This window comes from Acanthaster planci, linkage group LG03 (assembly GCF_054643075.1).
Source record: "Acanthaster planci isolate LZ-2023a linkage group LG03, COTS_SCS, whole genome shotgun sequence".
Classification (NCBI taxonomy): domain Eukaryota; kingdom Metazoa; phylum Echinodermata; class Asteroidea; order Valvatida; family Acanthasteridae; genus Acanthaster; species Acanthaster planci.
This window is the reverse complement of record NC_141779.1, coordinates 19,254,600-19,281,016: the sequence shown is the minus strand read 5'-3', so window position 1 is coordinate 19,281,016 and position 26,417 is coordinate 19,254,600. Positions and strand designations below refer to the sequence as shown.

The following is a 26,417-nucleotide window of genomic DNA, read 5'->3' as shown; positions in this document are numbered from 1 at the left end:
TCGCTCGAACCCTTTTGGGGGTTAAATGGATGGGCAGGGAGGAAGTGTGGTGGGCCGGGAACCCCGAGATCCCAGAAGAGTCCTATATGGAAGCCGGTAACTGAGATTTGTAGCGAATTTCAGGAGTCCGTGCGCCTGAATGCTTGGTCAACACTACATAACTTTTAGATTTTTCCCTCACCTATTTCTTTTTTTTTTCTTTCTTTTTTTATTTCCTGAGCGCAAAACTCCCAAAGCAATTTTTTAGGTTGAATACATGGATTTTTAAAATCTATAATCTAAATTTGGAACTTTTATTTCAATGACAGCTGCAATTAATTTGTTTTCATGTAAACCCTCAAAATGCCCCTTTCTGTTCGGGTTATTTCTTTCACAAAAGCCCTAAATTGCCGGCCTATTTGGATAAAGCCGGGCGGCAACAATCAGAGCTGGGCGAATAGTTTTACTATTTTGGAGGTATGTTCGGGTTAAGGCGAATAAAAACAAATCGTAGCTGAAACCCATAAAATTGAAAGGATAAGATCTTCTGGCCATAATCTTAAATTTTCGGTGAAAAAAGGAGACAAACCTCCTCCGAGAGTCATTAGGCGGTGCGTTTTCACTCTGATTTTTTACTGCTTTCTATGGGCGCGTATTATGGTGTAGTGCAGCCTGCGAGAGTTCACCAGTACAAATAAATTCCCATAGACAGCAATAATAAACACCCACACTTCACAATTATTTAAAAAAATACTCACAACTCTCGCAGGTGTCCAGGCTGCACAGAAAAAAGATGATCGACATGTCCCCTTTCACTTTCCTTTCAATTTTCGGGGGTTGACCAATGACGTTTTGAGAAATTTTCACCAGAAGCAGACCACCCCTAAAATGAAGAAAATGTCCCTGCCTAGAAAAGTCAGTACCTTTAAGAGACTCTAATTCACCCCCGCCAAATACCAACAGTACCTTAGCCCACCGGGTATTAGCTCTTCTGCTGGGACAGTCCGCGAAGTCCAGGTGAGCGCCTTAGTACAGGTTCGAGACGTATGGCCGACTCGGCGGCCAGGGCTTAGGGGCTTGTCTGGTTTCCTCCCTTGCATGGTCGCTCGAACCCTCTTTGGGGTTAAATGGATGCAATTAATTTGTTTTCATGTAAACCAACAAAATGCACTTTTCTGTCTCAGTTCACCTCGCTTTCAACTTTTGTTTCACTGTTTTCAAAGGGTGCTTTAGTAAATGCTTGTTTTGTTTTCACGATAACGAGCATACCCATATTCAAACACAACAGCCACGCTTTCCCAGTTAGGGATAGGAAGGGTTGGGGCTAGGGTTAGGGATAATAGGGTTAGGGATAGGGTTGGGGTTAGGGGTAGGGGTAGGGATATGGCTATAGATAGGGTTAGGGATGATGGTTAGGGATAGGGTTGGGGTTAGGGGTAGGGTTAGGGATGATGGTTAGGGATAGGGTTGGGGTTAGGGTTAGGGTTAGGGTAAAGGGCAGTAAGGCGAGGGATATTGTTGGCGTTAGGGTTAGGGTTAGGGTTAGGGAGGACGGTTAGGGTTAGGGTGAGGGGTAGGGTTAGGGATATGGTTATAGATGGGGTTAGGGATGATGGTTAGGGATAGGGTTGGGGTTAGGGGTAGGGTTAGGGATAGGGTTAGGGATGGTGGTTAGGGATAGGGTTGGGGTTTGGGATAGGGTTAGGGTAAAGGATAGTAAGGCGAGGGATATTGTTGGCGTTAGGGTTAGGGTTAGGGATGGTGGTTAGGGTTTAATAGGGTAAGGGTTAGAGATATGGTTAGGGATAGGGTTAGGGATGATGGTTAGGGATAGGGTTAGGGTTAGAGATAGGGTTAGAGATAGGGTTAGTGTTAAGGACAGTAGGGTGAGGGATATTGTTGGCGTTAGGGTTAGGGTTAGGGTTAGGGATGATGGTTAGGGTTAGGGTTAGAGATAGGGTTAGGGTTAGGGATAGAGTTAAGGATGATGGTTAGGGATAGGGTTAGGGTTTGAGATAGTGTTAGAGATAGGATTAGGGTAAGGGACAGTAAGGCGAGGGATATTGTTGGCGTTAGGGTAGGGTTAGGGATATGGTTATAGATAGGGTTAGGGATGATGGTTAGGGATAGGGTTGGGGTTAGGGTTAGGGTTAGGGAGGATGGTTAGGGTTAGGGTGAGGGGTAGGGTTAGGGATATGGTTATAGATAGGGTTAGGGATGATGGTTAGGGATAGGGTTGGGGTTAGGGGTAGGGTTGTGGATAGGGATGATGGTTAGGGTTTGAGATAGTTTTAGGGTAAAGGACAGTAAGGCGAGGGATATTGTTGGCGTTAGGGTTAGGGTTAGGGATAGTGGTTAGGGTTTAATAGGGTAAGTGTGAGGGGTAGGGATAGGGTTAGGGTTAGAGATAGGGTTAGTGTTAGGGACAGTAGGGTGAGGGATATTGTTGGCGTTTGGGTTAGGATAGTGCGAGTGGGTTATGGTTAGGGTTAGAAATAGGGTTAGGGTTAGGGATAGGGTGAGGGTTTGAGATAGGGTTAGGGTAAGGGACAGTAGGGAGAGGGATATTGTTGGCGTTAGGGTTAGGGTTTTGAGATTAGGATAGTGCGAGTGTTGGAAATAGGGTTAGAGACAGAGATATTTTGAGCTATATATTTACATCAACATTTGACACAGTTGAATATAAGAAATATGTTAGAAAAATGACAGGAACGGTGCTCGCTTTTCAAGTACATAAGGAAGTTGCTGTAAAGAGGCTCGCTTCACAGGGCAAGGTATCTGAAGAAATAAACCACGTATCAGATCCACCGCAAAACATAACATGTAATTTAGCAGAACTGTTCGATTCCCGATTCACTTTCCCCGGGAAAAAAATGGCCTGCATGATACCATTGAGGGTGCATTCCGCGAAATGGTTGTATTTCTGCGCGCCAGCTCATGAATATATTTTGTGATCCCACGGGTTCTTACAGTGAGACATACCATAATCAGGAGGAATTACAGAAACAATTCCATAAATCCCGACTTTGGGACTGGTAGTTTACAGTTTGAATTATTTCTTTCGCAAAAGCCCTAAATTGCAGGCCTAGTTGGATAGAGGCGGACGGCGACAACCAGAGCTGGGCGAATAGATTTACTATTTTGGAGGTATCTTAGGATAAAGGCGAATAAAAACAAATCGTGGCTAAAACCCATAACACTGAAAGGAAAAGTGATCTGCTGGCCATAATCTTCAATTTCCGGTGAAAAAAAGAGACAAACCTCCTCCAAGAGTCAACAGGCGGCGCGTTTTCGCTCTTATTTTTTACTGCTTTCTATGGGCGCGTATTATGGTGTAGTGCAACCTGCGAGAGTTCAGGGGTGCACCACTACAAATAAATTCCCATAGACAGCAATGATAAACACCCACACTTCACAATTATAAAATACAACTCTCACAGGTGTCCAGGCTGCACAGAAAAAGGATGATCGACATGTCCCCTTTCATTTTCCTTTTTGATTTTCGGGGGGGGGGGAGGTTGACCAATGAATTTTTGAGAAATTTTCACCAGAAGCAGACCACCCCTAAAATGAAGAAAATGTCCCTGCCCAGAAAAGTGGCCCTTTTGAAAAACCATCCCTCTGAGAAACGGCCAAATAGTGCCACTTTCGGATCAAACTGCATCCAAATTGCTCAGAATTGCAAGCCCAAAGTCCAGGCCGGATGTTCAGTGCCATATTTCCCCAATTCCTCAATTTCATGATGGCTCTCAGGACTCTCTAATACAGAATATTTTCAGTGTATAACTTTTATTAATTAGCTCGGGGGACAAATTTGAGGTTTTTTTCAAGGGTGCACCATCAGACGTGTCCGGACGTACGTGTAATCACTCAGTCTTTGCAGAGCAAATTCTGCGCGGTATAACTTGGGTAATGGTTTTGTTATCTACGTAAATATGAACGGCCAAAAGCAATTCTCTGAAGTTGCCAAGTAGTTAAGATCGTATATTTCAGATCGTCAGATGGTGGGTTCGAATCCCACTGGTGCCCTTTTATTTTCCCAAAGCTTGCTGTCACTCAGTAGCTATAAGAGACTCTAATTCACCACGCCAAATACCAACACTACCTTAGCCCACGGGTTTCGCTCTTCTGTTGGGACTGTCCGCGAAGTCCAGGTGAGCGCCTTAGTACAGATTCGAGACGTATGGCAGACTCGGTGGCCAGGGCTTTAGGGGCTTGTCTGGTTTCCTCCCTTGCATGGTCGCTTGAACCTTTTTTGGGGTTAAATGGATGGGCAGGGAGGAAGTGTGGTGGGCTGGGAACCCCGAGATCCCAGAAGAGTCCTATGTGGAAGCCGGTAACTGCGATTCCTTGCGAATTTCAGGAGTCCGTGCGCCTGAATGCTTGGTCAACACTACATAACTTTTAGATTTTTCCCTCACCTATTTCTTTTTTTTTTTCTTTTTTTTATTTCCTGAGCGCAAATTTCCCAAGGCAATTTTCTAGGTTGAATACATGGATTTTTAAAATCTATAATCTAAATTTGCAACTTTTTATTTCAATGACAGCTGCAATTAATCTGTTTTCATGTAAACCCTCAAAACGCACCTTTCTGTCTCAGTTCACCTCGCTGTCAACTTTTGTTTCACTGTTTTCAAAGGGTGCTTTAAAGAAGTTCTCATTCAAAATGTACTTTCTTTGTTGCCTTTGGCAAGTGTTCGGCGGAGCGGTGATGCACCCGGCCGGCACTGGTCGGTGGTGCAGTGGTGGACCACATTATTGTGTGACACGAAGTGTACGTTATAAAGTGCAGACTGGTTTAGATGAAAATATGGCAACTACCGATGTTCCTGCCGCTACAAGCTCAGTCATGTCTGTCGAAACAAATGGAACGATGAAATCTATTTTGGGTAAATCTTTTGTCACCTTTCGGTGTAATTGTTAATTATTTGGTTTCTGTTGTCCATAAGTGCAATAATGTTTTGATAGATGGTAACTTTGGTGGAATTTTCTTCAATGCATAATTTGTGAAAATCATGATGAGATGTTTTGGTCCGTTGGTTGGTTTCTCACGATTGCGAATTGATTACCAGCGGGTACCAGTGACCCGCTCCTACTTTCCTTGATCTATGCCTACACTAGACCCGTAAACATAGCCTGACGAATACTCCTCCGGGGTCATGCTATTTAGCGTCAACGAGATATTCAAGCATTTTTATGCCAATATTTTATATTTACAATATTAGTAAGGCTCCTACATATCATATTCAATGTATCTCGTTATTGAAAATGATATTTGATTTTGAGGGTGGAAATTCGAGCGACAAAATTCGGGAGATATATATGCAACCATACCGGTACCTATGAAGCCAAGCCACGGTGGTTGTGTTTATATTGCGCATACCCAAAGTGTTGCTTGAGCATCTAGATGTCATGCATTGTGCACGGTTGTGAACCGTGGTTTGGCTTCATACGTGTGGTTGCATAAATAGCTCAATTCGGGCCTGCTCGTGCAGCCCAACCAGCCAACATCTTGTTTTCGCGTGGACGGTACAGCAAAGAAAGATGGCGGCCTCCATGGGCCTACATCGCAAAAAAGTTTCATTTTTCTGTGTGAATCTGGAAGCCAATTCGATGTTTCTCTTACACAGTGGAAGGTCTTAGAGTCTCTAAATTATGATAAAACCACTTGTAAATCTTTAGAGGGTACTTTCGAGTTGTTTGCGCTTTGTTGACGCTAGTTGTACATGTATGTGTTGACGCTTGTCGACGCTATAAGTTATAAATAACATGACCGCTCTCCCATCGTATACTGGGTCCTGTCCCAACTCATAGGGATTTCTTTCGAAAAGATTTACCCGGTGGCATAACTAAACGGTATAAGCCTTATCACCAGTACTGGGTAATTTTGCACAATGTTCAAAGGCTGTGTTCGAAATCACCTACATGTACTACACGTAGTATACGGTATTAGTGATAGAGTTCATAGGCCTAATAGCTCATATCCCCAAATCAAAATCCTCAGATTTCACTTCCAAAACATACAACCAGGGTTCTAGCCGCGGTGGGCGGTGCTGGGCGGCACCACTCGGTACTGCAAATTTCCACCCGGCACTCGGGGTTAACTTGTAATTGGCCTGTGCCACCCAGCACGGATTTTCCAAAAAATGAACTGAAATATTGCTGAAAATTTAAATGTACCAATTCGATCGTATTTCAAGCATCAGAAAGCATTAAGAACTGCACTCGCTGTGCTTTGTAATCCAAAAATTTACCCGGCACTAAAATGGTCCTAGCTAGAACACTACATACAGCTGTCATGACTGTCCAATGTACCCATGGACAGATAAATCACCATATGGTTTAACAGTCCAATAACCTTTGTATTGAAAGATTAGTTCATTAGAGATTTTAAGTTTGAAGTTAACCGTTACCAAGTTCAGGATGTTACCAGTGGTTGCTCCAAGCCTGAATCATTTTATATACATATATCTAAGTACAGTACTTCCCATGTACAGTGCATTGAGTACATGTACACACATGTATATGTATGTCCCTTGCTCTTTGACGGCTCGTACTGCGAATAGTGGCAACACCACAAACTAGGGTCGCAATCAAAACTTGGACTGTAAACACTGGTTCCCATTGGGTTCGGGGCCATGCCGTGTGTCTTACACTGTAAACAGGCACTGGGTACATGTACAATGTACATGTACATGGATGCTCAATGCCAAGTGTTACTTTGTATAGCCAGTTGTGAATCAAGCAGGGTACTGGTACATGTAAGTTGAGGGGGTGAGTCTTGGAAATCGAGAGACTTTCAATAAGAACAAACGTGCCTTCTCAATGCTGGTAACTGACTCAGTATCTCTGTAAGCACCAACGAGCACTCAGTGGGTAATCCCAAAGGTGTTGGACAAGTACACTTATGTACATCATAATACATACATGTACTTGTACGTGTATGTAAATGTTTAAAATAACACATACATGTATGAAGCCTTGAGCAAGTTCAAGCATCAACTGTAGTTAACTATGGTCGGACTAACACTGCCCGAACGCCCGATGGTTCGGATTATCTAGTGGACCATTTGGGACCAGGCCCAGGGGTATGGTCCCACCACTGGTTATCAGTAGCCTATTTCATTTATCATTACACTGGGAACCATTCACATGAAAATAAATTGTATAAGATTTCAATTAGTATTATTGTTCTTATATTTATTTATATTCTATTAGTTCTATCAGCACTGGTTCGCATGTGAACTTATGTACTGATGTGTTGATTTGTTGAAGGGTCAGAGATGAGCGCCAATGGCAGCGAAGAACATGAAGAGGTTCTGTCCTCTCTCATGGCCAAGCTGAAAACCACCAGCGAGCAGATCAAGGTGTGGTCAGAGACCAGTCGCAAGCTAAGAGCAGCCATGGTGAGTGGTCATGATGTCGGTCAGAGCTGGTCCAATTATTGGTCAGTGATTTCTGTTTTGAACCTGATGACAGGTTGTGCATGTGGTGTAGAACTACCCCTCCTTTGGTTTTACAGCACAAATATGCACAAGTGCCCGAGGTCACTCTCTTGCAAGTTGGTGCAGTGCACAACACGACACAGCTGTGCTTCTTTGAGCTGTTTACTAACTGACCCAAAGAGTGACTTCAGCATAGGAGGGTTACTAATGAAGAAAAAAAAACCAGCTTGATCCTAACTCCAGAAATCTACTGATTTAGCCTACTAGAAAGATTATTGTATAAATGCATTGTTTCCTGTTGGAAAACTCCCACTTTAAAATGTACACATCATTGTGGAAAAAGTTACTCTAGCTACTAGTACCTGTGAAATGTACCAGTACGTATTGTACAGGTACATAGAGGTGACCTGGGCGGGCCAGTACTTGGAGACGTACATGTACAGGGCAGCACGGACATCAGGGATTCTTGCAAAATGGCAGGTACCACGCCAATGAAAACAGCGACTATGGCAATGTACACACTTACCAGCCAATCCAAGGATCGGGTTACATAATCTTTTCTTTGATCAGTACGTACACACGCGCTCGTTACCGTTGTTTTCACCTGCGCGGTGTGGTTGCTACCTGAAATTTTGTGAAACTCCCAGATTTCCGCGCTGCCCCCGTACAATGTAAATGCATTCGTAGCTATCCACCTGATGCAGATTTGTATCATGTACAGTTGTACATGTGGAACTGGTACATCTATGGAATAGGTTCTTTAGCTTAAGATCGCATGCTGTGGACTTTCATATTTGGCCAAATTCACTTGCTGCATGATTACAAGTGAACATTTATCACCTTTACATGTTAATGTAAGGTACGCTTGTTTGCATAATACATTGTATATTGAAGCAAGACAAATATATGTGAGTCCAGTTGTAATTTCATACACTGTACCTTCCCCAACACCCCAAATAATGAAATTCTGACCTGGCAAGGTTGATTTACACCATTTCCCATCAGTGAGACTTTTTAATCATTTCAGTTAATCAACCTAATCGAAGTGTCTCACAAGGTTTACATTTTAAACTTTTCTGTGGCTAGCATGTTTTGATCATATTTTACATGTGTGTACATGTATTGTACATTACATCATACAAATATGTGTATACATCTTGTAATTAATGTTGAGTTTGTTCACAGTACATGTACTTACATGTAATGTATGCTGCCCAGCTAACCGCTTCTTCTATCATGTCTGCATGTGACTGAAATGTTGGTTAACCATTTGAATGGCATGCAGATGTTTTCACTGCTTATCAGTTGAGATGTACACACAGGTACATTTCCAACCTTTAGAATCACGATACTCCATTAGTCAAACTGTAATTTATGCTTACACACATGTACACAATGTTCTGTGTCTCCAGGCAAAACTATCCGAACCAGATGCGGTGGATCCAAACAGGTTGCAGAAATGTCTGGATAAGTTAAAAATGGCCATCAAAGGTATGTTCTCTTATTTCTCGTAACCTGTCTTGTACTGTGTGTATTATTGACCAATCAAGCGACCCGACGGCATGTACATGTACATACGTGTACATGTACAGTACATGAATATGTAGAAGCCATTATCACAATGGTGCTGCACTTGCATACAGATTGCGCATGCACAATGCAGTACTGTCTGTCTACATGTACATATAAGTGCTCACTTACCTCAAGCTTTAAAAATGTTTATAATGTGTTCATGTATGATTGTGATGGCACCACATTTATACATCTCTTCGGATTACACATGTACTTGTCTAAATGTACATGTACGTTCGCATACAGTGCTACTCTCTGCAGACAGTTTATGTGTAAGGTCAGTGAATTAACGCAATGTTCCTCAGACCATAAATATGTGCAGAAAAAATATTCTAATTGTGATGGTTTGCAGCACCATGATGCCAGGACTTTCCCTGAGATAAATTATCCTCAGTTTTACGAAATAGATTAGTTTTCTTCCTCGCATGCATTGTGGAAAATCATCAAATGAGAACTGTGTCAGATGGGGTTTTCACATCCAGTGTTGTCATGGATGTGCGTGATGTGAAGATGGCGCACGTATATTTACATCCATTCCAGTTTTAGGAACATAGATCTTATAGACTGTTTTTATGTTCAGTCTCATCTTTACCAGCTATGACGGAGAGGTTAGAGACTATGGCAAGACAAGTTGGGTGAGTCATTGATGTTAACTTTTCACTGTCTGACTCTTAATGATAATAAGTATTTATGTATTGTTATTTCAAATTCCTAGCATTGTAAAGAAGAAAAAAGAGTAAACTGGGTGATGAGAACAACAGGAGAAGCAATTTTTAACGTAACAAGTACTGGAAAACAAAAACAACCATACATGTAGGTTTTAAAAGGAGGATCTTTAAGGGGTGCTTAAAAATCAACAAGGTCTTTGCCTCTCTCAAGTCAACTGGAAGTTCATTTTCAAAGCCGAGGGGCTGCAGCTGTGAAAGAAATGCTAAAAAAATTTCAATCGTTGAATCTTGCAAAGATGAGTGACAAATGTGAGACTTCAGATCTCAAAAAAAATAAACAAACAGCCTCTCAACCCATTTGGTCTGTTGAACTTTTCCCCTGTGACCCCGCAGGTTGAAGTTCAACTCTAACATGGGTGGCACTGATGTCTTCATCAGCTCAGACACCTTCTATGTGGAGGTCTTGCTCACCATGAACGGAGGAGTAAAAGACGTCATGGTGGCCCACCACAGGGAACCAGTGGTAAGATCATCGTCACCTGTCTTGTTTTCCAAGTACATCTTAGTGCCTCTTCTCACAAAGTCAAAGCCAAACTAGCTGAAAAAGTCATGGTGACTTTTCTGTGGTTTTCTGAAAAGGAATTAAAGTAGCGTTGATAACAGTTTCAGTCTAACACGGTACTTCTGCATCAGTCAGGTACCTCCGGAACCATGTCGTCTTGGAAAAACTTTTCCATTACACGATTTTCCTGTATAAACTGGTTTAATGTGTGCTATTCTGGCTTGGTAGACTCTCTGTCCCTTCCTTGCAGTGTAGCATATTTATAGAACCAAGAATTATAACTGTCTCTTAAACATTACATGTGCCTTTCAGAAAGGCTGGTTCCCAGTGTGTGGAAATTCATGGTAATCTGGTCTAATGAGAAGCACCCCTTAACCAGCAAAGACCAGACAGTGGGAAGTTCCTCAGGTGGTCTCAAGCAGGCAACTCACTTGCACACACCCATGCATTCCAATAACATCTGCTTGCACGTCGCAACCAACCAGTACATGTGTACTGGACCTAGCATACATGAACCTGTGTGCATAAGGCATCAAGCTCCCATCAAGGATAGTCTCTGCCACATCAAATCATGCTGTCTCTCATGCCAGTACAGAGCAGATAGAACCATGAAAGTGCCCGGGTAATTCCAGAAATTAGGGGTCCAAAAGTGTGACATTTTTGTGTCCTTGTGACATCTCACCTTTTGTTATTTGACATGGAAATATCACCGGAATTGATTTCAAACTAGTACTATTTGTTTGGCAAGTAATTTTCATTCATTCACCACTCTTGGAAATTAAAAATGTCCTGAACTCACAAAATCATGGGAGATGTGTCAGGGACAAGAAAAACAACGACCCCTAATTTTTGGAATTACCCACCTGTCTTTTTTGACCGGGTGCCTATTGTAGCCCTCACAGGAATTATGCCAGGCACAGTGGTATACAAGATGAAGCTACATGGCGTGCCTCTCCTAGTTCTTCTTTCTGTTTTGTTTTCTCTGCAGTCCTGCCCAGAGATGTGCGAGGTTCTGAAGAAGAATGACTTTAAGGAGTTTGCTGAACATCTCAAGGGCCTGCTGCAGCTCTACCAGGCAGGAGGAGATAGGTCAGAACAAATTCCACAAGCCAACAAAAATTAGAAAAGTACTGCATAACAATTTGATAGTAAAAGTTACAGTTGCAACTGCCGAAGTCCAGGGATTTGAATCAGAAATGGTTAGCTACAACACAATAATCTTCAGGTACAATGTGTTTACTCATCGTAACATACATGCATCACATATTGCGGAGAGAAAAGAACTAACTGCATTTAAGTGCAAGTACTTGTGGAAAACCTGTCTTTATATTCTTTGTAGGAGAAAAAGACAGGTCATATCAGAAATTTTGAATGGCCAACTGGGAACTCATCCCTGTTATATCACGAATAAAATGGAAATAAGAATGTATGTGTAGCTTCTGATTAGAAGACAAGTCACAAACAGCATTTATGCCTTTGTAAAATCTTCAAAATAAAAAAAATGTAGAAATATATTTGTGTAAAGTATTGTTCGAAGTGCAACTTTAATAAGCCATGCCTCTATTTGTTTTTGGTTTTTTTTTTCCTTTCTCTTTGGCCATCTTTGACGCAGTGCCCAAAAAATCAAAGCATTCAATTGTTTGCAAGCATTGGAGACAGATCTTAGTATGCTGTTCAAGATGTACAGGTAGGTGAGAAAGAATTAATCCCAGCATTAAGTGCTGCCCATTGGAAAATTCTTCCCTTTCAAACATTTATCAGTAGAGCATTAGCTGGGAGCATGCAGCACGGCATTGGAGATGTGCCCTTGTTGTTGCCCATACTGGCAATGGGAAGGGCAGATCCAGGGAGAGGGGTCCGATGGAGGTCATGGCCCTTCCCCACCCCCCCTCAAAAAAAGAGCCAAAAATATTTTTTGTTTTGCAAAAATAGTGAAAGGCTTATTTTTTCACATTTGCTTCATTTCCCATCCTTCAAAATGCACATAAAAAGCAATAGAATGTAGCCCTACCCCTCAGAAAGGACACTAAAAGTTTCATGGAAAAAATTTCAGGTTTTGTCCCCGCCAAAAACAAGTTTAACCCCGCTCCAAAATAAAGTGAGTACTGGATCCATCCTTGGACAGTTGGCAAGGCTAAATGGATCAGTACATTATGCTTGTGTTGATTAGATTGTATTGACAGTATAAACTGATGTTAACATTGAGCTACATGTAGGTGTACAGTGGGTGAAGTGACCGTGTATTGATGTATCTCCAGGTCAGTGACGCAGCCAATGCTACACATATCAAGGGGACCTGTAGGACTGCTCACTCCAAGAGTTGGCGGTAAGCAGAGCGAACAGAAAACCTTCTTAGCCTAGTCCATGAAGATTCCAGAAATATTTCTGTCTTTGCTGAGGGTGGAAGTGTGGTTTTAGGGGGTTTGTTGACATCTTGTTGGATTTAGTAGGTTTTGGTGGATATTGGAAATGCAAGCTCTGGGGCCTTGTTTACATGTTTAGGAAGTTTGCTTGTATTTTATGTCTGCCCATAAAGACATCACTCATCAAGAAGGAAAGGTGAAGTACATCGATAACAGGATAAAAATTCCTGGCGATGGGAGTGGGTTAAGTGAGGCCAAAATAGGAGGAGTTCTTGTCCAAATTTATTTGGGAATTGGCAAAAAGGTAGTGGTGGGATGTAACGTTAGAAATTAATTATGCTTCCCAGGGCAAAAATGCCTTTACCATGTTAACAGCACGTGCAGAATTGTTGAAATACAACAGCGAACTCTAGACACGGAAGACAAATTATCCTCTATCAGGTACATGTATACGTGAACACGATCAACACGAATTTCAAGCACATGAGAAACCATAAGTGATGAACAAAACTATGGGGTGGGTCTTTACATGTATGATGTATAACACATATCAAGTTAACGAATAATAAAAAGGTTAGACTAGGTTTTTCAGAGTATGGACTTTGACAAATGTTTCTATTGTAAAATGTGTCCTAGGGGGACTTAGCACTAGATTGCACCACAGATCATCTAAAGTTGAAAATTTTCCTGGGGCCCGCATGCCAATAAGGGTCTCGCACTGCACGCTCACAAATTCCAGCTTTTTTCATTTTCTGAGAATCTCATCCCTGCATGTAGTTTTAATTTTTTGAGCTTTCTTAAAATTATATTTATAATTTTCTTGTTGGTGGGCATGGTCAATTTGTATCATATTTTCCATAAATGAAGAAGGCTGTTGGTAACGAAGATTGGGGTTGAAGATTTACCAAAAGGGATTATTAAAGTTCAGTGAAGTTTAATTGATAAACAACTCACTTTTTTTCTGCACCTGCCATTCAGGTTATCCCACCAGATTGACCTTCTTTGTTTCACCTTATGACCTCTTGGATTTGGAGAAGAAGCAGTCTACAGTGTTGAATATGAAAGGTATTAACCAGCGTAAAATCTTGCCACTTCCTGAAAGCTGCTGCGCATGTCATTTGGCATGCAGGCTCTAACTTGAGTGAAACCATCATGCTTTTTTCTTGCTTTAAATTTGTTTTTTATTCTCGCGTCCAAAAAATCCTCGTAACAAAAAGTAGTTGGGTTCAACACATATTATGAAAAGGGGTGTACTTACATTCCATCTGCAACAGGATTTTTGTATAGGTTCCAGTGACACTCATGCTCATTTGTTGGTGATATCCTTCCTAGATCCCCTGCCCAAGGATTTAGGCTTGTCAGTCAGTGTCGGATTGGAGAGTTCACCCACGCGCAAGCTGCAGACGGTTCCACTGATAACTGTGCCTACCACACCAGAAGGGACCATGGGGTAAGGATCTGTGTTTACTCTGAACCTGCCCAATTCAGCAAGATCCAACAGGATCTGTGGAACACAACTGCATTGGAGAGTCAACAGCAAAAGCGTAAAAACTGCCAATTCTGAGACAGTGGGTGCTAGGCCAGTAGACTAGGATTCTGTTTGGTTTTGGGATTGTAGGATCTTGGTACACTGAGCAGGCTTGTCGCTATGAGAACTGTTTGATGCAGTCATGTTGAGTTAGGTTTCCTGTACTAACAGGAATTGAGTTAAATGACAAAAACTGTCCACTGCGTTAAACACTTTGAACATCTAACAAAAGAAGTACGGTGCAATAACAATGGATGTGCACTGTGTTTTCTTTGTTAGATGTTCGTAGTGCAATGAGTGTTTGAAAATTTCTTCTCTCCTTCAAGCTGCAATTCGAACTAGTATTATAAAAGAGGAAACCTTTTTATTGGGAATCACTGTTAAGGTCGAAGGTTTTCAGATTCTCAAGGTTTGTTACAAGCAGGCTCCCCCACATACCAAGAATTACATGTACTAAATCTTTAAAAATACCTCAGTTGTGGTAACAACCACGGTCTCCATTATACCAGTACAAAACATTAATTTAATCACAGAATTGTTTCAGAGGGCACTGTCCTGTAAAAATAAATGAAGCTATGGATTTTTTGGTCCACTCAGCAAACCCCAAGTGCAGAATGGCGTAATTTTAGATCTGCTAACCAACCAATTCCTGTCCACGATTACTGTTTCAGGAGCCCCCAAGCCACGCCCATGAACCAGCACAACAGCATTGCCCTACCAGCTGCCTTCGTGCTGAAACTCAACAAGGCCATGGCCCTGTCCATCCACATTATCAAGCAGCTGCAGAGTTTGCACGGTGAGAAAGCCCCAGGGAGTCCAAAACGTGTCATAAATAAGATTTATTAGTCTCTGGCAAAAATTTGTTGCTGAAAATTGACCCTTTCCTCTGACATTTATTCTCCACAGCTACAGAAGATTGAATTAGTGCTTGGTTGGTATCAGCTTTCAAACTGATGTACACATGTACCAGTATGATCAAGTTCAAACGAATTGTCATCTGCAGTGCTAGAGTTGTCGAAAAGAAGAGAAAAATATTATTGAGCTAAAAAATACTGCCCTGCATGCCACTCTGTGTTAAATATATGCTGAACAAAGTAAGCTTTTAGCTAACGTGATAATTTGTACGACTCGCCTCACAAATAGTTCGCGGTACCCGCTGCTTCATTTGACTCGGACCGGCCAGCCGACCCCGGCAAGCTCAGTGGTCGAGTGGTTAAGACATCTGCACTAGTAAGCAGGAGGTCGTGGGTTCGAGTCCCACCCGAGTAAGCTTATGAGGTTTTTTCGCAAGCTCTCGGACAAGCACTGAGCATACAGTGCTTATTAATATACAGTGAGTAAGGGCAAAACCTGTTATATATAATTCACTTCACACTTCCAAACCGTTCCAGTATAAAGCATGTGCGAGCGTCCTCTAACTGCAGTTAACAATCAAGAGAAACTAGACACCTCAATTGTAACATCCAGCTCTCAACCCAGCTCCCCACCCCCTCCATGGAGTCCTGGCTATACTGTTAATAAAATCCTACTGAGGACAGGTGTAATCAGTCAAGTGCCAATAAGGGTGTGCGTGCATGCATCACTCTTGAATACCCTCTGTCTTTGTCCTGACAGGGGTTGGCATGCAGCACGTGGACGTCTCCTCAGCGGCACCGCTCAACAGCCTGATAGCACGGTACATCTTGGACCCCACATTGGGACAGACCATGGGTAGAGACTCCAAGCACACGGGAAATACCTACTACGTGGTGAGTATCTAAAACATAGAGGATGTTTTCCCATGACGGAGATCTCGCTGCAGCAGTGGATACTGTTTTGTTAGAAACTAAGTCACATTCAACAGTACTTTATATTTTGAAGTAGCACACATCTTGTTGAGCCTGTGTTTGGCCCAGTACACCTATGTCTGTACTAATGATTTTTAAAATTGTATTTCACTTGATGATGTACTGCATTGTACAATTATGTTTTTGTTAATGATAGAAATTGCCTGATCAGGAGCACTGCTACTTCATCAACGAGTGCACCGCTGGTAACGACATGCGTGGCGTGCTGGTGTCCAAGCTCAGCTTCACCAACCAGATGCACGTCGTGAAGATGCTGTCGCTTCTGCGGCAGCAGGCCGTCTACAATGCGCTCATCGCCAGCTGCGTCCGAGCAGAGGAAGATGGAGGTAAAATATCAAACGTTTCCTGCAGTGTGCTCTGTGTTACTGCAGTGGTCTTTGGTATGGAAAGCTCAAGCTCTGTCAAGGCAATGGCAAAGCCCCATTTTCACAAACCAGTTTCAAAAGGAGTGTGTACACAGTCATGGTGTCACAAAATTACCTCCTTCGGCCTAATTGAGGTGATGGGTCACAATGGGATACAACTGTATAACACGTTATTTACCTGAATATATTTTTTTAGTATGATCGATGACTTGATGTAACAAATGTTAAAGATATTAATTTACTCCTTGTTAATGCTTTTATGTTGTGATTTAAATTGTTTTTACAATTGCCTTTTTTTTTCAAATCTATGCACTTTGTGTCGGGGCGGTTATCAATGTTGATGATGCTGGGCCGGGATATTTATCAGTTTTTTCTGTTTTCAAAATTCTTTAAAAATTCATTTAATCTTCTTCAATCTTCATTCACTGGACCACCAACACGTGAAGGACTGTCTGGTGTCCACTCTAGCCTGACGGACAAAATCTATTGACGCCCGAGTATTTCAGCCAGGCCTGCAGTGTTGTAAAAAGAGCCCAGATTGTGCGGTGTTATATAACTTTCTTTTGTTCAATAGGGGCCAGATTAGCGTGCAGTGGTGCTGTGTGGCTCATCACTGCGGTGTTTGAGCGCTTTTGTCCCCGGTGGTAGTCTGCTTGCTCTAAATACTCCAAACCGTGGTATACTGTTTCAAAACAAGGCTGGATTATCTCCACTTTTGAGAGTGAAAAAATGTCGGTAATTCCCAGCGGCCCGGTCTTTTGTTCCAAGTACGGTCTTTTGTTACAAGGCCCTGTTCCCTTTGTCCGAGTTTGGAGACCCCGGCCACGCAAATAAAGCATACTTGTCCGGATCCGGAATCCCCAGCAGGATGTGGTTAATAAGCAATTTCATTTCAATTCAACACGCAATCTCTTTCAGATAAAGTCCCAAAAAGTAAATCCTCAGAGATTATCAAGCCAGTCAAACAGACGTGTATCTAAAATTACAATGTGCCAACAAATCGATATTCTTGTTGCCCGATTTTCCTTTCAGAATTGAAGATAGAAAATAAAATAAGTGTATATACTCCACTGAGATTTGTAAAAAGCGGTCCTCCTTGGAAGATGAGTTTGAGCTTACAGTATGTGGCATATGTACATGCATTTGTACAACCTAATTTATCTTGTGGCATTTCTTAGATCCCTCCTCGGCAATGCTGTTTGAGGTAACGCCTTTCACCCACCAGAAACTGACTGTGACCTTTGAGCACCCAGCCACTGATGGCATGGGATGTGGTGAGTTCCTCCCCTCCAAACACAGGAGCTAGTCCTGGACACTGCACAGTATACTCGGTCTTATCCATCATGACACTTGGCTGATTCTAAATCTGCCTTAGGAAGAAAGAGTTGTCAGTTTATATCTCATCCGTTGAGAACTTCTACAGTTTGTGGAATTGTAGTTTTGAGTCGTTCCTCTTTCTGCCTGATGTACTCCCTGTTGCAGTGGTATTTTAAAGTTATCATGAAATGTGCTTTGCAGTCTTGATTTCTTTATTCAACCCTACTGACTGTCTGCTGAGGGACAGAAATTTGTGCAGGTGGTCCTGCTTTTGTGAAACAAACTTCCATGGGCTTCCTGCTTCTGCTTTACATTGTCAATTTGTACCTTCTGATGAACACAGACAGAAATATTTGGGTCACAAATAGTTCGGTCAGTTGCTGTTAATTCCAGTTCTATGTTGATGCATTATATCGGTATGTGGCATGGTTCAACATCTTCTAATACTCTACCTGCTTGTTATCCCCCATTGTCCAGTTGAGATGGATCTGACTGAGTCAGCTAATGTCAAGTGCAAGCTTCATACGCCCAGCGGTGAGGAACCAATCTGCAGTGATGATTATGCGACTAGGGTACTGCAGAGGTGGGTAAAAAACTTACAACGGAAGAAGTTCATTCCTGTTGAACGCTTCTATGTTACCCCATAACGTTCTTAGTAATGCCAAATATTTCTTGACATTTGTTTTGAATCCAGTAAAAGTGAAGCAGGACTGAAATTTGAATTGGTTTCGACACACTGTTTATTTTTCCCCAGGTGCTTGTCAATTCCTGTAACCATGCGTGCCATCATGAAGAAGGCTGCATCTATGATCCAAACCCAAGTCCAGAAACCCATTCCAGCGGCGACTGTCCTGAATGAGCCACCCAGCAGCTCAGGTCATGTCCCTGGGAGTCTGGTTCACCAGCTGAAGTCCACCCTGAAAGGGCAGAGCCTGGCAGCCTCCATGAAAGGTGGGGCCAGCCAGCAGCAGCGCAGCATCCTGAGCGACATGAGGAGCTCCATGGAGTCCATCCTGGTGCAGCCTGCCTCCACCCTGGATCTGGCTTCTCTGCCTGCAGACAACTCCAAGGTGGAGCAGAACCCGATGCTGGCCAGCTTGCTGCAGCACGCTAACCCCACAAGCAGCACCCTGAGCTCCCCAAAGGACAGTTCGAGTCAGATGCTGGCGACAGATGCTGCAGCAGCTGCCCAGACTGCAGCTGTCAAGTCCAAAAGGAATCCCATGTTGATGACTCTTTTGCAGGAGCAGACCAAGCAACCAGCCCAAATCATGAACACGCCTCTCTCCTCACTCACCCCCACCCCACCAGCATCTCTTCCACAACCCCCCCTCCCACAGCCCCCTCTTCAACAACCAAGCCTGCCATCACCCGTTCCAGGGAAGCCAACTAAAAAGCGCCGTCGCATCAAACCAGCTCTCTCAACCGAGAAATCCCCAAGAAGAGCTTTCAGTGAGGATGACAGCTCCAGAGAGTCCTCGTTTGATTTTGAAGGAGGTCATGGAGTGCCGGAACGTTCACCCTCTCTCCACACTCCAAAGATCCCCAGTGACTCCCAGGTGTTTTCCCATTTTCCAATGCCAGCAGAGTCAACCAAGCCATACCAGCCTTCTGGTACCATGGAGCCCCCCAGAACAACATCTCAAATGGGAGAGCTCTCTGCTCTTCTGGCCGATATTGTGGATACGTCGGGCAAATCGGGTCGTAAACAAAAGCGGTCAGACAGCACCAGTTCCCAGTCAAGTGCTGGAGGAAGACCATCAATGTCCCCAAAGACGCCTACCTCCTTGTCCATGACTTCACCCTACGGAGGTGGTCCAAAGCCTGGAATGCAGACCCTCCACACACCAGAACATGTCATGCAAGCCGTGACAGATGCACCCCCACCGCAGATGGGTAAAATGATGGCCCGACAGGATTCTCAGCAGGCCGCAAGAAGCACGGCTGACACAGATGTGTTCAGTGCTCACGGCACAGAGCTTTTCTCCCCCGAGGAGTTCCTGGCAATACCTTCTGGGGAAGGGGATGCTCCTGAAGGTAGCAATCAGCAGTATAACATCAGTGAGTCACTGGATTTCAACACGGACATTTTAAAGAGTGGGGATTCCAGTTTTGCCGATGATCTGATCGAGTCCACAGCAGATATTGATATGGAGGCATGTGATGCAACAGCATTTGGGCTCTCCAGTGTCAACTTAGCAATCGCACGCATGGGGGTTCAGACCACCAAGTCCCCATCAGCAAGTGAGACAGGTCCTGACGGTAAAATGAAGTCTGAGTTTAAGCTGTCTACAGCGGCACTCAGTGCTTCAGCTGCCTCTGCTGGGTCAACGCCCCCTTCCTCTGGGCAGTCGGCTTTCCAGAGCATCAGCCCAGGTGTTGGAAATAAACTGTTGCGGACCGAGTCAGTTGACGTGGTGGGCACAAGCATGGCATTGGATTTAAGCATGCCAAGTTTATCAAAGAGCCTAGGTAGCGGGGAGTCAATGTCAATGCACACTGCCTTGAGAGAGAGATCACTGAGCATGCCTGACCAACAATACAAAACAGCCCCAGTGACACAAACCACTGGTAACACTCATTCCACAGCACCTACCCGTAAGGTCATCCGTGTGCCACCCATGGTCTCCAAAGGAAAACCCAAGAACTTTGTATCTGAATCTGCTGGTACACCACCACTGGAGAACCCTAGCAAACGAGGGCCAAAGAAACGTTCACGGCGAACAGGGAAGAGAATGGAAGGCTTGCTGGGTGGGGACTCACCGCCTCCCAAGCCCAAGGAGAAGAAAAAGGCCATAAAGCGTCGCCGGGTGGACATATACAGCGACTCCTCTCCAGGAGATGATGACAGTGAGGACTTGAGTGTCACCATGAGCTCTGAAGCACCATTGAAGATGACATTCAAGATGGTCCGTGTCAAGTCAGAGCCTAAACCCAAAACCAAGACCTCAAGTACTCCCAAGATCCGAGTGAAACCCTTGAACCCAGTGACAAGCACTGAGCTCACTCAGAAACCAGTTACAGAGACCCTTACAAGTCATGCTGCAGAAGTGAAACCTCAACTAAAATCCGAGGCTTCGGTGTTGTCTGTGAAAAATGAATCTGCCAGTGTCACCAAAGTGGAGGAGACCCAGAAGAAAGATTCTGCGCCAGCTCCAAAAAGTGATGCTCAAGTTCATCCCAAATCTGATACTGACAAGTTGGATTCAGCAGCTGCTAAAAGGCAGGCTTTCAGCAAGTCCTCAACCACTGCTATCACAATGCAATCGAAGATAAAAAGTGACCTGAGCAAGAGCTCATCTCAAAGTCTTACCTCTAAGAGCATCTCTTCGCCCAAAATGTCAGGAAATCTGACCAAACCAACTGCTCCATCCCCAAAGATAGCCGTCTCTCCCAAGGTATCTTCTTCCCCATTGAAAATGGGAATGAAGTCTGAGTCTCAAACCTCAGGGACTGTTTTTAAATCTAAGGTTTCACCAGAAGGCATAAGGAGCTCCATCCCATCCTCAGTCAAAAAGATTGCAAAGGGGATAGATTCACATGCTAGAATGCTAAAGAAATCCATGAATGCAGGACAGCGACCAGAAGGGCGAAAAGGGGAGACAAAGAAGTCACCCATCCTGAAAAGCTCCAAACTTATTCAGGGATCACCTAAGGGGATACTGAAGGCAACAAGCACCGCTGGAGCTGCTCCTGGCAGTCCATGCACTTCATCCTCTGTTCCAAATAGACCCTCACGACCCTCACCTATTTCTATCCCACCAGTGTCAAAATCATCACCTGCCATTGGTGATGCCCCCCAGAGCACATCAGTCTCTGCCGGAGAAACACCAACGACCCCAACTCCAACAACACCAACAAGTGCTGGGCCAAAGACACCAAAGGTCTTACCCAAAGGAAGGAAGAACTCCCTGTCAGCCATTGTTGGAAAGCTTCAGGAGCGAGCAGGCATTGCGTCTGGTTTGTCAAGTCCACCTCGACCTGCCCAGGACACTGACCATTCGGGCCATTCCCCAGTGAGAGACAAGGCACCAAAAGAAAAGATGGGTGCTGGGAAACCTCTAGATTGTGAGAGTGTTAAGGCCACAGCCTCAAAGCCTGTAAAATCTGAGCATTCTGAAACAAAGGGCAGGGAATCTCCCCCTAGCATCAGCAAAACACCCAAATCAAAACCACTGCCCTCCGCGTTGAAACCATCGGGACCAGCCTCTACAAAGCTTGGAATTTCCACCGCTGTTACCACACCAGCTTCAACTTCTTCCTCCACAAAACCTGCTGGTTCTTCCACCCCTTCAAAGGTGTCTCCTTCTCCCACTAAGATGCCCTCCATGCCGACATCCAGTCAAAGCCTTCAACGATCATCAACTTCTCCTAATAGACCTGCCCTCTCTCATAAAACATCACAAGTGTCCCGTCCTCCAAAAGTTTCCACCCCTCCTATCCCCCTCAAGGGACCAGCCCAACCTGCTAGGACTCCTTCACCATCTGTCCACACCACACCCAAAACATCAGGATCTCTCCTCTCGGCAGCAAAGGCTGCAACACCCAAACCTGTGTCTCCTTTGAAATTAAGTACTTCATCATCTATGCCCATGTCAACATCAGCTTCAAGCCCTATCAAAACCCCTCCAAGACAAGTTCTCTCACCAATGTCACGAAAACCCATCATCTTAAGTCGTTCATCCACATACTCTTCTCCTGAAAAGGGCAACTCTAAAGTCACAATTGTAACTGTTGTGTCACCAAGATTAGCTGCCAATGCTCGACAGGCTGAGGCTCAGAAGGGTAGCTCAGCTCAGGATGTTAAGACTGACAAACCTGCCGAGGGACAGACGACTCAAACAGAGCCCAAGACACCAATGGCTACCAAGCCTCCAGCCACCAGTCAGTCTTCTATCAGAGATGGAAAGGTCGACCTAACACCCATACCAACCACTCCAACAACTCTCGAGACCGACATCCTCCAGAAATTGCAAAGTTCAGCACAACCCAAAAAACCAGTCACCCCTCAACTGAAGCCAATTCCAAAATCGGAGGAGAGCAGCAAACCCTTGAGTACGTCTGTGAAGCCAGTAACAGGCAGCAAACCAGCTGTGCAGGGTGACACAAAACGAGTTGAAATAGTCCCCAAATCATCCAAAAGCATCAGCACCACCTCAGCGCCGACTACTCAACAAACCTTCAAACCAGAATCAACCAAATCAACTCAGGAATCAAAGGGCCTGTCTGAAAAACAAAAACCGGACTTGAAGTTAGCAGTGAAGGTAGCGAGTGTGAAATCAGATGGTGGCATAAAGGAGACAACTCAAGCAGCGAGTACCCCAACAGAAGGGGGATCAAAGACAATACCCTCCTCACAGCTTTCCTTGCAACCGGACAGGCCCAAGAAGCCAGCAGGAGAAACCAAGTCTGACAGTAAACCACAGGATGCCAAATTTTCAGCACCTGTTTCATCCTCGTCTGCCAAAATGGAGACCAAGAAGCCATTGAAAGATCAATCAAGCCTGAAACTTCATTCCGTTCCAAAACGTCAGACGAGCCCAAAGCATCAACCAACCCTTAAAGCGCAACCGAAACCAAAACAGTCACCCAGCCCCAGTCGCCTGCCAAGTCCAAAACATCAGCCAAGTCCAAAACATCAGCCCAGCCCCAAGCATCAGCCCAGTCCAAAGCACATCCCAAGTCCGAAGCACCAACCCAGCCCAAAGCGTCCACCCAGTCCCAAGCACCAGCCTAGCCCCAAGCAGCAGCTCAGTCCCAAGCGCCAGCCAAGTCCCAGTCAGCAGCTGAGTCCAAAAGCCCCCGCCCCTGCCCCAGAAACTGTCAAACCGCCCACACCAGGGCCGCCTCCACCAGCCCCAGAAGTTGAATTCAAAGTACCCAGTCCAGCCCTGGCCCCAAGCCCGAAGCCATCATGCATATCGGGATTGCCGAGTCCCAAAGTTTTTGGCAGTAATAAGCCCAGCAGTCCACCCCGAGCCACCAGTCCATACTCGCCAGGTGTGCCCAGTCCGCGGGGAGGTGGGAGTCGCATGATCCCAAGTCCAGGTGGAGTGCCAAGCACCCAAGGGCTCAAGCGGGCTGCCACTCCAGAGGAAACAAGTCATGTCGCCAAGCGTCTGCACACAATGAGCCCGGCGTACAGCCACAGCGGAAGCGAGGATGAGCTAATCATTGATGACCCCAATGCCCCGCAGTCCAGCCAACCCAAAGGGGAGCCATCCATACCAGAGGAGCACAAGGGAAGCCTCCCTCAGCAGGAAGCCACTGTGACCTCCCCTTGCACTGTGCCAATCTCCCCCTCTGCCAAGCCCTCCATTGCCAAGTCCCCCGTCGGGGTCAGTATCGGAAGTGGGTCCGAACACTCCCAGCAAAGTCCTTGCTTAATTGATGATGATCTGATGGACGAAGCATTATTGTCATCAATTGGTAAAGAGGAATCTTGAATCCCATCCTTAACAGTTAGACATTGGAATAGTGGTCTTTGTTTCCTATCAGTATGAAGCCTGTTTTAGAACAATACTTTGGGCTTCCCCGAAAAGAATTGAAATGGTAAATCTGGGCTGTAAGGGAACTACATGTAATATTTGTCATTCTGGATAGCTATGGTGAAAAAATGCATGGACAAATCCAAAACTAGTAGATACGTGTATGTAATAACAAGCATGACTTACATGTACATGTACCAGTATTTGTTCGTGTGCTTTGCTTCATTTTCTGAACTTGGATTTCTGCATTGTTGGGATGGTTTATTGGAAGAAACACAGACATTTTCTGTAATCCAATTTTTAAAATCAGAGGTTTGAATTTCTTGAAAAACACTGACGTGGTTGTGAATGTTAAGTTATTCAGGTCTTGTGCATGTTATAAACACTACAAATAGGTTTTTAACTACTGTAGGTTGGTGTAGTTGTGGGTTTGAAAAACTCACTTGCTGCTGGGAAACCATGAAAATTTTAAGACTGTGTGATTGCCTACCCTATACCCTATAGGTGTACAGTACTGTAAAGTACACAAATTATTACCGAGAAACTCATTAATAAAATAATTTTGGGTGATTAGTATTAATATTTTGAAAGTATATCAAGTCATTTTGTCATCTGTAGCAGCCACAGTGGTAATTTATGTATTTCGTTTTTTTTTTAATTTTTAAATTATAAAATATGAAATATACCTTGCAAATGTATTGCATATCTGCTTCGTTGGACATGCTATGCCTTTGAGAATAAAGGCAAGCTGGATAAATTCAAGAGTAATGGACTGAATACTTCCATTATTGATGATGAAAGTACAGGGAAAATTGAAAGGGATTATGAATTAACTGAAAATGACAAACCATGGTTCAGCAAACAGAATTTCCATGTACATACATGAATGTGGAATATAGAGCCAATATAGTTGAGAGTATCACAACATCAGTTATGAACAACTGGGTCAACACTGGCTAAGGAATGCTTTTGTCGCAGTTCATTTGAATAGCTTGTGATTTGAGTTCAGACTGGAGGTCTTGTGATGGTCTTGACTTCTACGCTGGTCAAGGCAGTGACATTGGTACTAATATGTTGGCCATGCATGTGTGTACATGTACGTGCACAACAGCATCCATAGGAAGACTCGATCTTTAAGAGTGAAAGAATGGGCCTTGTGAATCAGTGTAAGCACGATGATTTATGGGTGATTTTTAACAACCAAAATGGTTTGGATGTTCAATTCTGTTCATCCTTGCACTTCAGCTGGCCTCCTTGATAAAGTAGCCGCAGTCATCATCTTTTGGAAGATATTTGTCCAGCAGGGCAGAGGTTAAAAAGATCCAACAAATCTTTTGGCCAGTCATCCCGCCAATTATCTTTCTTAAAAGTTCTGAAAAATCTTTGATGCTGGTGCATCTCCCAGCGCTTCTACTTGATCAATACCACCTACATGTATATTCAGCCATGTAGTTGGAGTTGTTGAGAAGTTATTTTTGCACAGTACAAGAATAATTGTGTACGTGTACTTGGATATTGATTGCAGTTGCTTTGTCGTTGGTTCAGCTTCCTGCTTACAAATTTATATCCTGTAAGTTTTTATCTGCAATAGAAACTTTCAGTGCTCTTCACCACGTAAGGATTTTATCGAAATCACAAACTTGTTTGTTACATGCTTACAGGTTTTATGTACCCTTGAAATTTGAAATATGTTCTCTTGAAATGCCTCTTATGGGAACAGTTTTCTGACAAGCATTGCATGGGTTATTGGTTGCCCCCGTGCTGTGTTTCCTGTGTAAAACTCACAATAAGAGTTGTTGTCAATGGAATGTTGTAGCTTTTGAAATGGTTGTAGTAAATCATTGACCCACAGATGTGATGACTTTGTTGACTGTAAGGAATGCATTTTAAAGGGGAAATGCATCCTGATTGTCAAGAAATGCATTTGAAAAGCTTAACTTTTGTGAGCATGCGACTATGGTGCTTGCTTGTGCTTTCATTTATTTTGCTTATCAATAAAGTGAATGTGCTAACTAGACTGATGTCCTTTTCTGTGACTGTTGTAATAAAGACTGCCAACCAGCTAATTGCCCTGGCAAATTCAGAGGTCAAATGGGAAGTCTTTATGTGGGGGCACTGTCATAGAGCTGCCAATTACACTAAAGTGTGAGCTCAATGAGAAAATGCAGGTTACCCACCACGGTGTTACATGAAGGGTATTACTAGAAACTTGTTTTCTGCTCCTTTTTGCGTAGCCTAAATATCCAAGCATTATTTGGGCTCTGCACTGGTAAATTGAGAGGT

General features: G+C 43.8%; 1 protein-coding gene across 1 annotated transcript; it reads left to right on the top strand.

Moving 5' to 3' along the window:
* The first annotated feature begins 4,748 nt into the window (after positions 1–4,748).
* Positions 4,749–26,151, top strand: med1 (mediator complex subunit 1). The gene is made up of 16 exons (XM_022255405.2): positions 4,749–4,868; positions 7,255–7,385; positions 8,837–8,915; positions 9,577–9,631; positions 10,058–10,187; positions 11,215–11,315; positions 11,839–11,913; positions 12,485–12,552; positions 13,568–13,654; positions 13,922–14,039; positions 14,789–14,913; positions 15,732–15,865; positions 16,101–16,290; positions 17,508–17,603; positions 18,124–18,229; positions 18,401–26,151. Exons 1-16 carry the CDS (start codon positions 4,790–4,792, stop codon positions 24,090–24,092), a joined length of 7,266 nt encoding a protein of 2,421 aa, XP_022111097.2. The 5' UTR covers positions 4,749–4,789; the 3' UTR covers positions 24,093–26,151.
* Positions 26,152–26,417: the final 266 nt, after the last annotated feature.

Coding starts and splice junctions, on each gene's coding strand:
- med1 (XM_022255405.2), top strand. CDS start 4,790: ATGGCAACTACCGATGTTCCTGCCGCTACAAGCTCAGTCATGTCTGTC. Junction 10,188..11,214: donor CCCACCACAGGGAACCAGTG/GTAAGATCATCG, acceptor TTTTCTCTGCAG/TCCTGCCCAGAGATGTGCGA. Junction 18,230..18,400: donor GCGACTAGGGTACTGCAGAG/GTGGGTAAAAAA, acceptor ATTTTTCCCCAG/GTGCTTGTCAATTCCTGTAA.